Below are 14,845 nucleotides of genomic sequence, written 5' to 3'. Positions count from 1 at the left end.
TCTACTTACTTTAGACTTTGCCTAATACCTTAAAGAAAAATAAACTCCATCAGATGGAAATTATCATTTCCTGTCCCCAAGTCTACACCTTTGACAACATCTGTACCAACACCATTGTCCTACTGAGTTCCCTCCCACCTAAATACAATCTCTTCCTATATTCACCTTCTAGGGGCCTCATATGGACTTGATCTTCTGTATCTTAATTTTCTCCCCCTCTACTTAATGTTACACATCATCATTTTAAATTCGTTCATTTTCTGGTCTTAAACTATTAAGTTAAATTTTCTAGTTTACCAAGATTTTTCTTCCACCCACAGCCTTTTATTTCCTTAAAGTTTTATCTACCCTCATTTTTGATTCCTCATTTCTCAAACTTTTCAACCAAGGGCAATCTTACCTTGCACTGCAACCACTTTACTGAAAATGCTATTGTAAACGCTACCACAGATTTATTTTAAGAGATGTGATTATGCAATAGCTTATAAAATTTATATGTCTCTCTTTCATGTGACATTTCCAATGTACATGATTAGATATATATGGCAGCTTTGCTCCTAACAGTCCTTCTGGAATCAAGTTTATTTCCAAGTAATTGTTCCAACATTCCCTTTGGGAATGTCATAACCTGCATGACTGTCACTACCATATATGTGTTCTTTAGCTAGCTTGGAGGGAAGAGGCACATCCAGATCTGGAAGTGAAAAGAAATTATGCTCACAATCCATATGTGAGAGAGTTCACTCGGCCATACCTAAATACAAGAGATTCTGGGACAGGTATCTAGTGGTCATGTGTACATTTCTATTACTACAGAAGAAATGAAGTACAGATTTTAGCAGAAATCCACAGTGATCACCGTCTTAAATCCAATAGGCAGTTTTAATATTTGCCTTTCTCTTGATTTTTCCAAAGCATTTACTACTGCTTACTCTTCCTCATTTTCTTGCTTTTATTTTCACGATTTGAACTCTGGGCCCTCCCTGTCAATTAAGATACTTCTTTTCTTCTCTCCTCTAAATTAAGGGATTTCTCAGAGTGCTGAGTGAAGCTCTTTTTTTCTTACTTGACAATTTTAACACTTGATACTTTGCTTGGTTATCCTAGAACTCTCCATATACAGTCATCCAGGTAACTGTGGGAGAATAGTTTTTTAATTCTATGGATATAAAAATCCACAAATACTGAAGTTTTGTATAAAATACAGCAGTATTTGCATATAACCTATTCACATACCTTTGTATACTTTAAATCATTGTTAGATTATTTATAATAATACAATATAAATGCTGTATAAACAGTTATTATACTATATTGTTTAGGGAATAATTCTGGGGTAGAAATCTGTACACAAATGAAATATTTGGTTTAGATTTTAATTATTTTGTCTTATTTTATTTTTGGGTGCTGAAATTCAACCCTGGATTGCACTGTGCATTTAAAGCACATGTCTTTCCACTGAGTTGCACCCCAATCCAAGATTTTAATTAATTTAACAGACACTTAACCAGCACATATGATTAATCTGTAAATGTTAACTCTTTATATCCCTATGATAATCCTAGGGCACTAATAAATAGTATTATTGACCTGTTTTACACATAAGAAAACAGAAAGTTGGCCCATGTTTGCATAGAGTGAGTGGCACAAGCAGAATTCTAATGCTGACACTTTGGTTCCAGAACCCCTATTTCTAACCATGGTCCTCTGCAGTTCCCATGGTACATAAATACATATCCCTTCTAGGTATTTCTATATTATAATTAACCTGTATCATTGTAACACATTTTAATTATTGCCAGTTTATAGCCTTTGAGCTCCATAGAAACAAAGGTTATCTTATTTGTACCATGATCTTACATGTTAAATATAAAAGTTCAGAATCTTATACTTCCATGTCTTGGGCATGTAATAAATTTTGTGTGATCTTTTTCCTGATATATATGAAAAAACTAATATGCTACTAACTATAATTGACTGAAATTAGCAAATAGTGACAAGAATTGCACACAGTGTATATTTGTAACTATTTAAGATGTTACCTGAATAAAAATATTATTTCTTCAGTTCAGGACATTTTAAGAGATTCATGTATCAAGCATTCAAAGCAGTGATAATTTAATGCAGAATATGAATCTCGTTTGGATTATGATTCAAACCAAAAACAAAAGACATTTTGGTGAGAACTGGGGAAAATCAGAGTCCAAGTATAAATTATATCAAAGAATTACTGCTAAATATTTTTATTGTGATAGTGATGTTGTAATAATATTTTAAAAGGTCTTTTCTGTTATAGATACTTAATGAAGTATTCAGAAGGAAAAATATGTGATATATGGGATTGGTTTTTGAATACTCCAGATGTATTCACAGATTTCTTTTTCAAAGAGGAAATTTTCTCAATGAAAATTTCTAGAGACACATGGTGGCGCTACAGGATAAGATGAAAACGGTACACAGCTAGCACTGTGGACTCCATTATTTAGGAGACAGAGACCATCGAACCCACTCAGAGGTATTGAAACAGCTTCACTTACAGAACTGCTGGAAGGCTATATATTTTCCAGGGGTATCCTATCGAAATATCAGTGCTTTGGCTTCCAAAATTAGGACTGAACTTAATATTATTCCACACACAAAAAAAGTTGCCTGAAGGAACCATGGGGATCAGAGGGGCATGCACTCTACGGAAAAGGCAAGTCCTGGTTTTCTTTGTTTTGCTGGGGTTGTCGTGGGCAGATACTGAATCCACACGCTATTTTGTGGCAGAGGAAACAGAAATTGGCTCTTTTGTGACTAATTTGGCAAGAGACCTACGGTTAGAGGTAGAGGAGATGTCCTCACGGGAGGCTCGGGTAGTGTCTGATGATAATGAAAAGCATTTGTACCTTGATTTGAGGACTGGAGATTTACTCTTAAATAAGAAACTGGATAGAGAAGAGCTGTGTGGCTCTACTGAGCCCTGTGTGCTGCATTTTCAAGTGGTATTAGAAAACCCCTTACAGTTTTTTCGGGCTGAACTGCATATCAGAGATATAAATGATCACTCCCCTACATTTCTGGACAAGGAAATACTGATTAAAATATCAGAAAGTGCTACTATTGGAACCACAATCTTAATAGAAAATGCTCAGGATTTGGATGTAGGAAGCAACAGTCTCCAAAACTACACAATTAGCCCAAATTCTCATTTCTACATTAAAATTCAAGACAATGAAGATGGAAAGATATATCCAGAACTGGTGCTAGATAGAGCATTAGACCATGAGGAGGCACCTGAGCTTACACTGACACTCACAGCACTGGATGGTGGATCTCCACCCAGGTCTGGGACAACTTTGGTTCTCATCAAAGTTTTGGACATCAATGATAATGCCCCTGAGTTTGTCCAGAATCTCTATGAAGTGCAGGTCCAGGAGGATACACCCATTGGCTCCTGGATTATCACCATCTCTGCTAAGGATTTAGATACAGGAAATTATGGGAAAATATGGTACACATTTTTCCATGCCTCAGAAGATATTCGTAAAACCTTTGAAATCAACTCAATATCTGGGGAAGTTAATTTGAGATCACAACTGGATTTTGAAATAATACAGTCCTATTCTATAAATATTCAGGCAACAGATGGTGGAGGTCTCTCTGAAAAATGCACGCTTCTAGTTAAAGTATTAGATATAAATGACAACCCACCAGAAATAACCATTTCATCAATTACAAAGACAATACCAGAGAATGCATCTGAGACCCTCGTGGCTCTTTTTAGTGTCCGAGATCAAGACTCTGGAGACAATGGAAGGATCCTTTGCTCTATTCAAGATGACCTCCCTTTTATCTTGAAACCCACCTTCAAAAACTTTTTCACTCTAGTTTCTGAAAAAGCACTGGACAGAGAGAGCAGAGCCAAGTACAACATCACCATCACGGTCACAGACTTGGGGACACCAAGGCTGAAAACTGAGTACAGCATAACCGTCCTCATCTCCGACGTCAATGACAATGCTCCTGCCTTCACACAAGTGTCCTACACCCTGATGGTCCGCGAGAACAACCAGCCAGCCATGCACATAGGCAGTGTCAGCGCCACAGACAGAGACTCAGGCACCAATGCCCAGATCACCTACTCGCTTTTGCCAACCCAGGACCCGCACCTGCCCCTTGCCTCGCTGGTCTCCATCAACGCAGACAATGGGCAGCTGTTCGCGCTGAGGGCGCTGGACTTCGAGGCCCTGCAGGCGTTTGAGTTCCGCGTGGGCGCCACAGACCAAGGCTCGCCGGCGCTCAGCAGCCAGACGCTGGTGCGAGTGATGGTGCTGGACGACAATGACAACCCGCCCTTCCTGCTGTACCCAATGCAGAACGCCTCTGCGCCCTGCACCGAACTGGTTCCCAGGGCGGCAGAGCAGGGCTACCTGGTCACCAAGGTGGTGGCAGTGGACAGAGACTCAGGCCAGAACGCCTGGCTGTCATACCAGCTGCTCAAGGCCACAGAGCCAGGGCTGTTTGGCGTGTGGGCGCACAATGGCGAGGTGCGCACCACCAGGCTGCTCAGCGAGCGCGACGCGGCCAGGCACAGGCTGGTGGTGCTGGTCAAGGACAATGGCGAGCCTCCGCTGTCTGCCAGCGTCACGCTGCACGTGCTGCTGGTGGATGGCTTCTCCCAGCCCTACCTGCCGCTCCCGGAAGTGGCGCCCGAGCGCGCGCAGGGGGACTCGCTCACTGTCTACTTGGTCATCGCCTTGGCGTCGGTGTCATCGCTCTTCTTGTTCTCTGTGCTGGTGTTCCTGGTGGTGAGGCTGTGCAGGAGGCACAGGGCGGCGCCACTGGGTGTGTATTCGGTGCCTGAGGGCCATTTTCCTGGCCACCTGGTGGATGTCAGTGGCACCGGGACACTGTCTCAAAGCTACCAGTATGAAGTGTGTCTGATGGGAGGTAATGGGATAAGTGAGTTTAGTTTCCTGAAGCCAAATATCCCCAATCCTGAAATACATGATATTGGCAGGAATGTGGGAGAAAAAGAGAACTTTGCGAATAGCTGTTAGAGTCTGTAAACAAGTCAAAATAACACCTGGCATTTTGCCAGGGGAATGTTAGAGTTTGTAAACAAGTCTGGATGGTGCCTGGCAAAATGCCAGAGGGAGTGGTTTGAGAAGTAACAAAAGCGAGCCATTAAGTGTAGAGATTCCATTGGTTGACTGCTGCATCTAGTTTATGCTAATTAGATAAGCTGTGTGGAATGTATAAATACTGCTCCTGTCCTGCAATAAAGGACTCCCACTCCTGCTGTATCAATCTACACAAGTTGTTCGTCACCCCCCCCCCAACCTCCCCCACCCCTGTTATTTTGCCCAGCCAGCCGGGCTGCGACAAATAGCTTTGGATTCAATGGTCAATTAAAAAAAAAAGATTATCTAGAAATTTTAATCTTTTGTTGTAGTAAGCAAACTTTAGATACTTTTATTTCTGCAAATATTTTAATTCCTAATTTGTAATAGATTTTAGGTTGCACTCTATTTGCATGCATTATTATTTATCATGCTCTTCTGAAGGTTACTTTAAAAAACTTTTTAGTCTCTATAATGATATTAAAATATAGTCTGCTCTTTGTAAAAAATATGTTATTTCAATCCTGATACTGGGACTTGATCTCAGGGTCACTGGACACTGAGCAACATCCCCAGCCCTATTTTGTATTTTATTTAGAAACATGATCTCATTGAGTTGCTTAGTGCCTTGCTTTTACTAAGGCTGGCTTTGAACTTGTGATCCTCCTGCCTCAGCCTCTCAAGCCACTGGGATTACAAGCACATGCCACAATGCGTTTTAATGAAGTTATTTTTAATTTGTTGTCATGGTGTATACTAAGTAATAAAACACTCTTAATCATTTGGAGATGTAAACTAAAATATTGATAGCAAATGTCATGGACTGTGAATGTACCTAAGTGGTATAATGCATATGTTCCTGAGGCCTTGGGCTTGATTCCCAGCTCCCACCCCCTGACAAAAGCGTAAATGTCACAATATGTGTAAATTGTTTCTGCACACCTTCAAGATACCAATAAAGCAAAAAAAACTAAAAAATGTTGAATATGAGTTGAAGGTATATTGAATTAATTCTACTGGTCTCTAAAATTTTCATCATAAATGGTAAAAAGATGTCTCTCTCCAAATTCAGTACTAGAGAACTTTTAAAATATATATTGTTTGTCAAGAACCCATTTTAGGCTTGGCTTCATGTTGTACAATTGTAATCTCAGCCACTACAGAGGCTGAGACAGGAAGATCACAATTTCAAGGGCAGCTTCTGCAATTTAGGGAAACCCTGTCTCATAAGAACTGGGGGTATAGGTCAATGATATAGTGCCCCAGGTTCAACTCCCAGTACCATGGGAGATTAATTTTAGATGAAGTGATCACATTAAATATTAATGATGTTTTAAGTAATTTTTCCTTTTTATTGTTGATGATGCTTTTGTGGAAGAGTATCTTAAAATATTCTGAACTTTCATATTGCTATCTTGTTTAAATACACCAAGTTTACTAGCTTAATATTGTGTTATTTTGTCATTACTAAAACATAAAATAGTTTGAAGTCTCACCCTGAATAAAATAATCTTAATCAGAATACTACAAGACAAAACTTCTGAAGAAATCAGAATGAAGATTTAAACTGTTAAAGATTACCTGGGTTTTCTTTCCTAATCATTATTAAGAGTAAATATAGAGGTTGGGCACATATCTTAGTGGTAGAGTGTTTGCATAGCAGGTGAGAGGCCCTGGGTTCAATTCCCAGCATGAAAAACAATGAAAAAGTAAATATCACTAATGCTGTGTGGCCTTTTCAGGTATCCACAAGAAGCAATAGATCTGTATTTATGATTTATAGATGCCTCATTGTTTTTACAAATTATAATGTCTCAAACCTGTAAGTGGGCAGCTCAATGAAGGATTATAGGTAGAAATGTTGATAACTAGAAAGTAGCATACATATAGTGCTAGTGTGCATATACATTTCTGTAACTGTGTTCATAAAATGAAGTATCATGAATTAAATGATGTAGTAAAATGGAATTTCACTTGCCATTGTGAAATAGGTGAAAGCTATGATTTCCTTAAGAATCTCATTCTCCCTCTGCTTCATGAAATTTCAATTGATTTTTAGTGTTTTTACAGGAATATATATTAGCTGTATAGATGTATGAAAGTTGTATGAATTTCATTTAACTTGGTATTTAAACAATAAAATTCTGAAAATGATTGGTACCTCCTAATCCCTCAGAGTCATAAGAATTAAAACTATGCTTATGAAAGCCACCTAGTAAGTCCAATAATAAACGCTGATGAAAGGAAGAAGCATTGAGGGGTTGGAGATATGGCTCAGGGGCAAAGTGCTTGCTTAGCACTAAAAGAATGGAAGAAGCCCAGTGTGGTGTCACTGGCCTGTTATCCCAGTGACTCAGAAGTCAGAGGCAGGAGAACCTAAATTTAGAGACCCGTCTTAGCAATTTAGAGAAGCCCTAAGCAACTTAGCAAGACCCTGTCTCAAAATAAAAAGTAAAAATCGTTGGGGAAAGAAGGAGAATTTAAGGAATGGAATAAGAAGTTAGGAAAAAGTGAAATGAAAAGAGAAGTAAGAAGTAAGTATCTTTACCCCCCCACCAATATCCACTTAAAAATGAATTTAAAAACCCAGGTATTAGTCTAACAAAGGAGAAAAACAGACTTTAATTTAAAAATGAATGGTATAAATGAAATAATTATCTGAATATTTGAAATGACAACAACCTGATAAGGATATCTGTTCTCCAAAAATGCTTATAAATTCAATGCAATTTTTTTAAAAATCCACAAAAAATAAGTAAGGATAAATTGTTCCGAATATTGATGTGGAAAAAGTGCATTCTTCTTGCATTAAGAACAAAGAATGTTTAAAAAGAAAATAGAAGAATGCCTTACTTTGTAGCTATTAGGATATGTGAAAAATATAAAATAAATAAATACATTTGAATGATTCAGGAACAGACTCAGAGATTACTAGATAGAATAAGATCCTTCTATATAAAAAATCTTGGTCATACTAGGGGAGGTGTCAAAATCACAAAGAAGGGGTGAGAAAATAGTTATTACTTAGCAAATGTTCTTGGGAAAACTGGATCACTATATAAAGAAACAAAATTCCTATCTCTTGTCATATGCAAATAAACTCCATATATATCCAAGAAGTGAATTTGAAATATTTTAATAGGAAAACTGAAATAAATAGAAGTAAAATATCTTCATAACCTTATAATTGGTTTAGATTTTTTACAAAGCTTTAAAGTAAAAACAATAAAAATGCAAATTAATATTACCATCTCAAAACTAAAGGATAGCACAAGCAAGCAGATGACAGGGAGGAGATATTTGCAATATTTCAACTGAGAAGGATTAATACTTAGGTTATTCAAATAAATCAGCAAAGTGCCAAAACTCAGAAGAGCCAATAGGATGTTTTAAAGAGGACAAGTGGGAGAGGAAATCTGAAAAGGAGGAAAATAAAATCAGAAAGTACTTGAAGTAATTCTTAACCTTGTTAATTCTTGAAACATGCATTAATGTAAGACATGGATTTAAATCTATTGTCAAGATGAAAATTTAATGATACAGTGTGTATTAATCAGAAATTACATGTAAAGACTACTTACAGAACTTCCTATTACATTTAGTGAAATTTAGCATGTACATTCCCTGATTCTATGTTAGAGTCTGTAAACAAGTCAAAATAACACCTGGCATTTTGCCAGGGGAATGTTAGAGTCTGTAAACAAGTCTGGATGGTTCCTGGCAAAATGCCAGAGGGAGTGGTTTGTGAAGTAACACCAGCGAGCCATTAAGTGTGGAGATTCCTTATTGGTTGACTGATGTATCTAGTTTATGCTAATTAGATAAGCTGTGTGGAATGTATAAATACTGCTCCTGTCCTGCAATAAACGGCTTCCACTCCTGCTGTATCAATCTACACAAGTTGCTCATCACCCCCCCCTGTTATTCTGCTGCAGCCGGACTGCGGCAATTCTACTTTGGGAAATATAAGCCAGAAAACTATTTTTCAGCTTTACAATGTGATATATATGAGTGTGCTCATCTTTTAGAAGCAAAGAATAGGAATCCATCCATATATGTATCCATCAGAAAAGCAATCCATAAATAAAATGTGGAACATGATTCTGAAGGATCATTATGCAGTAATCAAAAAGAGTGAGTTAAATGTACATAGAAGTATATAGACAAATCCCAGATGTTTTTAAAGAAAAAAAAAAGAATGGTGGGGGAATATACATTGTTGGTGAGACTGCAGGTTAATACTACTATTTTGGAAAGTAATATGTACATATTGATGTTTATAGCAGCACAGTTCACAATAGCCAATCCTAGGTGTCCCTTAATAGATGATTGGATAAAGAATATGAGTGTATGTACACAACGGCTGCATTTTAATCAGCCATAAAGAAGAATACAAGTATGTCATTTGTTGGCAAATGGATAGAACTCTATTACATCATGATAATAGAAATAAGCCAGACTCAAAAGGTCAAAGGTCAAATGCTTTCTTTTATATGTGGAATCTAGGAAAAAAATAGGAATTAAAAGTGGGCGGTTCTTATGAAAAATAGAACAGAGAACAGTGAAGTAGAGGAAGGATAACAATGAGGAAGGAGGAGGAATGGGAAAGGGGAGGAATAGCAGTTTGAAATTAACCAAAGTATGTCATGTGCATGTATGAATATATCACAATGAATTCCACTTTTATGTGTAACTATAATACACCAGTTAAAAATATAGAAAAGGACTGGGAATAGTACAATGATACAAATATATCCATATTGTATTCAATATCTTATATTGATAGACATTTACAAGTATAGAGAAGCGCATATTGGAAGAAGAGAAGAAAATGGATATAGGAAAGAATATATAAGGGATAATAAGGAGATATATATAGATATAGATATAGATATAGATGAATAATGTTAGAGTCTGTAAACAAGTCAAAAATAACACCTGGCATTTTGCCAGGGGAATGTTAGAGTTCGTAAACAAGTTTGGATGGTGCCTGGCAAAATGCCAGAGGGAGTGGTTTGAGAAGTAACAAAAACAAGCCATTAAGTGTGGAGATTCCTTATTGGTTGACTGATGTATCTAGTTTATGCTAATTAAGATAAGCTGTGCGGAATGTATAAATACCGCTCCTGTCCTGCAATAAACGGCTCCCACTCCTGCTGTATCAACGTACACAAGTTATTCGTCACCCCCCGGTTATTTTGCAGCCAGCCGGCCTTCTACAGAATGAATCACGTGGGGATAAGATACATGTATTTGAGGGAAGCAGGCTTACAGAAAGAAATGGAAACTAATAACAATGTAAATAATAGAATTTGTTTCTCCCAAGAGATAGTTTAACTTGATTGCATCCTTATACAGTGGATTTTGTATTGATCAGTTGAGGTTGATTAAAAATATGTATTATTTCTCTAGGCCTTCAAAAAAATCAATTGCTCATAAAGCTAAAAGTTTACTTGTAATTTTGAAATGTAATAATATCCCTGAGACTTTACCTTTTTGATATAATATTTTCACTGAAAACAATTAGCTATTAAGACACTAATATATTATCAAATGAATGTTAATGTTAAACCCCCAGAGAGACAAAAGAGCACAAAAATTACTTTTTCCCTGGGAACGTTTGGAATCCTGGAAAATTTAAAACCCCATTCCCATGGTTTATATGAGAAGGAAAATCAAAGCCTAACAAAGTGAGAAGTTTATAAAAGACACTCCCATTAATAAGCATGGATCCCTAATAGCTATACCTAGAAGGTCAGAGTAAGCTGGAAGTGGGTGAGCCTTTGTGTGAAATTTTGCCTTGAACTTTTTTTGAGCCTTAAACTTGATTTGAGACCATCAACAAGTAGTGCTCTAAGGTCTTGATAGACTCAAATACAGATCTTCTGTGAAAGAAGATTTATTCATCTTAAGCTTCAAGTTTCTAATCTTCTTAACTTGAACATAGTTAAAGACAACTACAAAAACAAGAAACAAGACACCATGAGTGAGAGCCATCAGATAAAAAAAGAACACAGACATAAACTTATAAGCACTTTAAATATTATAATTATCAAATAGTCTATAATACTTGACCATTTTAATTGAAATGAAAGTTAAATTTGAAGATGTGCAGAGATCAAGTAGTTCTAAAACATGACAGATTTGAACAGAATCAAATAGAACTGAAAAATACCAATCAAAATTTAAAATGGAATAAAATAATTAAAAGTTAGATATAACAAAATAATTAGTGATGTGAAAGATAGGTGACACTATAATCCATCCAACACGCATCTTAGAAAGTAAATAAAATGAAAAGAGACTAGAAATGTAGGACAGAATAAAAAGGTTTAACATATATTTAACCAGACCCCAGAGTTAGCGATGAGAAAGATTGTATCAGAACCAATATTTGAAGAAATAATGACTGGGAAATTTTCAGAATTGATGAATACATCAATAAACAAACCAACACACTTAAATAAACCTAACAGGATAAATTAAAAAGCTATCCATGCCTAGAAATATTATAGTAAAATTTCAGAAATCTTTCTTTAAAGAGCCATAAAAAAGGACATTTATCACTCAAACTAATGACAGACTGATGTCTATGCTCTAACAGTAGCAATGGAAATTAAAATGTGCTGAAATTAGTAAACTATACTACCTAAACTGACTTTGTGTGTAAGACATCAATAATGAAATCAAATCAACTTGACATAGTTGAGTTTTAAATTCGTCAAGACCATAGAAATTAGACAAATGAAAATTAGAACTACACTGAGATTCCATCTCACTCCAGTCAGAATGGCAGTTATCAAGAATACAAGCAACAATACATGTTGGGGAGGATGTGAGGAAAAAGTTCTGCAGATACATTGCTGGAGGGAAGGCAAATTGCTGCAACCACTATGGAAAGCAGTATGGAGATTCCTCAGAAAACTTGGAATGGAAGCACAATTTGACCCAGTTACCTCACTCCTTGGTATATACCCAGAGGACTTTAAATCAGCATACTATAGTGACACAGCCACATCAATATGTATAGCAGCTCAATTCATAATAGCTAAGCTATGCAAACAACCTAGGTACCAGTCAACAGAAGAATAAATAAAGAAATTGTATACAAACACAATGGAATATTACTCAGCCATAAAGAATGAAATTATGGCATTTGCTGGCAAATGGATGGAACTTATTTCACTTCTCACACTAAGTGAAATAAGCCAATCCCCCAGAAAACCAAAGGCCAAATGTTCTCTCTGATAGGTAGATATACTAACACACAATAAGCAGGGAAGGAAGAATAGAAGTTCATTGGATTAGACAAAGGGGAATGAAGGTAAAGGATGGGGGATGGGAATAGGAAAGACAGTAGAATGGACATAACTTTCCTGTGTTGATATATGAATACATGACCAGTGAAACTCCATATCATGTACAACTATAAGACTGGAATCCTATTTAAAATAAGTTATACTCCATGTATGTATGATATGTCAAAATATACTCTACTGTCATGTATATCTAAAAAGATTATTTTTTAAAAGACCATAGGAAAGAAGCATTATAAAGACATTTTATCTCTCAAATATAACATCTTACAATTTTCCTCTTTGCCCATCCCTTGCCACAATTCTGAATTGAAGAGCTGCCTTTTTTTTCAGTACTGGGGATTGAACTTAGCACTTCTCAAGCATGCTAGGCAAGTGTTCTACCACTGAGCTATGCTCAGTCTGAGCTGCATAATTTATGAAACCAAAATTTGTAATTTATTGCCCTTCTTGAAGGACCTCCTCAGTCACCATTTATACCAATAAGTCCCAAATTTGTCTCTGAACCTCCAACCTCTTTCCTTAACTTCGTTTATATGATGGAAAATCACTTAAATAACTATTGATTCTCTATGGACACCTCAAAGTCAACAGATTTCAAATTAATTTTTTTTCTTCAAACTAAAATTATCTTGTCCACCTCAATATGCCTATTCCCCTTCTCCTCTTTCTGTGTTTACTATTTCAGATAAATAATACTAACAACCACTCAGTTCTCTAAGCTTGAAAACAAAGTATATTTATTTTACTCCTTCCTATCTCACTTTTTGTACATGTAATCTAACACCACATCTCCCATTATTTCATCATTCTAATACAATTGCAGTGTTACATTTCTAGTTGAGACCAAAGTCACCTCTTACCTATATTATTGCAACCAATTCTAATCAGTCTTTATTCTTTTGATCAGTCTCAATCTCTTTCTGATTTTCTGTCAACTCCGAAACAAGATGAACTTTTTTTAAAAATTAACCTATGATTATGTCACTTTTCTGTTTGGAACCCTTTAAAACTCTTGCATTTGCACTTAGTGTTATCTCCAAATGCTTTAACATGCTTTACAGACTCTACTTATCTTTCTAATTTCAATTCTTGCCATTTTTTCATCTTGCTCTATGCCTCAGTCATATTGATCTTATCTCTCTTCTTCCAAAACACCTTTCTCATTTTGGATTTGCATACTCATGTTTTTAGTTTGACTGGAAATTTTTATCCCAAACCAAATTTTTGTTTGTATTACTACTACTCAGTTTTCATGTATCAATTTAGAATATACTTCTCCAGAAAAAAATCTTTTCAGTACTTCTAAATTTTGGTTAGAGTAGCATGAACTTTCCTTATCTGGCAGGCATTGTGCTCTATTTTAAATATATGATAATTTTTCTGTCTCTTTCATAGCAGAAACTGTGTCTGGTTACCATTCTATTCCTAACACTTATAGTTATGCCTAGCACAAAGTATATGCTCAATAATTATCTGCTGAATAAATTATGAATAGATAAATAAAATATTTAGAATTGTTTCTCTGGAAATGCAGGGTCTACAAAATGATGTTTTACAACTAAACTGGGGTCTTGTTTTTTTTTTTTTTTTTTTCAAATTTTAATGTTGCCGTGATGTGGATGCAGATTATCTTACTTTATTTACTGTTGAGCATTTGATTTTCTACCTTGCCAGGTTAAGTCTTCAATGGTATATCCTCAAGTGAATGGTACCATTTACCTGGCCTAAAATTCCCACCCTACCGCCAAACAACTACTCACATATGCTACGTTCACTTTCAAGTGCATAGCATCTTTCTTGCTGTCTTTCTGGAGTATTTGCTAATAACTAGAGAAAACCTCTAAATTCCTATTTCCAGTTTTCCTGAGAACCTCTTACTTGCTAAGTCAATTGCATGCAAGGGTCCTCTTAACTATCTTTATTGTCTTCACAAAGAGATCATAACTTAAATTTGATGAAGGGACTACATCTTAAATACGATTTTATATCTACCACTGTTCCAGCAAATTATGGTTTTATTGTGTAAATGACTCAGTGATAACAGGATCATATGTCATAAAGAACACAATTCTGATAGGAAAATATAATTTAAATTAAGAAACACATAGATAATATTTCATCTAGAACTTACTTGACTTTGTCTAAAACCTGAAAATCTGCAGAGTCACATGGTGGCGCTGCAGGATAAGATGCAGAAATTTTCGTAGGAGCAGATGCTCTGGTTTCCCTTAACCAGTGAAACTGAGAGTGCTGGAGAAAACAGGAGAAAGGCAGCTTTTCAAAGTAAGACAGGGCAACAACATCCTCTGGACAGGATTGCAAAATATAGATTGTCTAAAGTCCAGGATATAGGAGCAACTCCCAGAGCTGCTAGAGATTGAGTTGAAACGTTTCCACAGAAAGGAGTTCAACTAAGAAGCC

At 36.2% G+C, this 14,845-nt stretch overlaps 1 protein-coding gene across 1 annotated transcript; it reads left to right on the top strand.

Annotated features, from left to right (window-relative positions):
- Nucleotides 1–2,499: 2,499 nt before the first annotated feature.
- On the top strand, nucleotides 2,500–5,174 carry LOC114086258 (protocadherin beta-14-like). The gene has a single exon (XM_027927494.2). The coding sequence runs from the start codon at nucleotides 2,661–2,663 to the stop codon at nucleotides 5,040–5,042; it is 2,382 nt and encodes a 793-aa protein (XP_027783295.2). The 5' UTR covers nucleotides 2,500–2,660; the 3' UTR covers nucleotides 5,043–5,174.
- Nucleotides 5,175–14,845: the final 9,671 nt, after the last annotated feature.

Source organism: Marmota flaviventris, chromosome 5 (assembly GCF_047511675.1).
Source record: "Marmota flaviventris isolate mMarFla1 chromosome 5, mMarFla1.hap1, whole genome shotgun sequence".
NCBI lineage: Eukaryota > Metazoa > Chordata > Mammalia > Rodentia > Sciuridae > Marmota > Marmota flaviventris.
Note: the sequence above shows the minus strand (reverse complement) of the source record. Positions and strands in the feature narration are given on the sequence as shown.

Bases quoted from the DNA above. Each gene is read 5' to 3' on its own strand.
- LOC114086258 (XM_027927494.2), top strand. From the start codon at position 2,661: ATGGGGATCAGAGGGGCATGCACTCTACGGAAAAGGCAAGTCCTGGTT.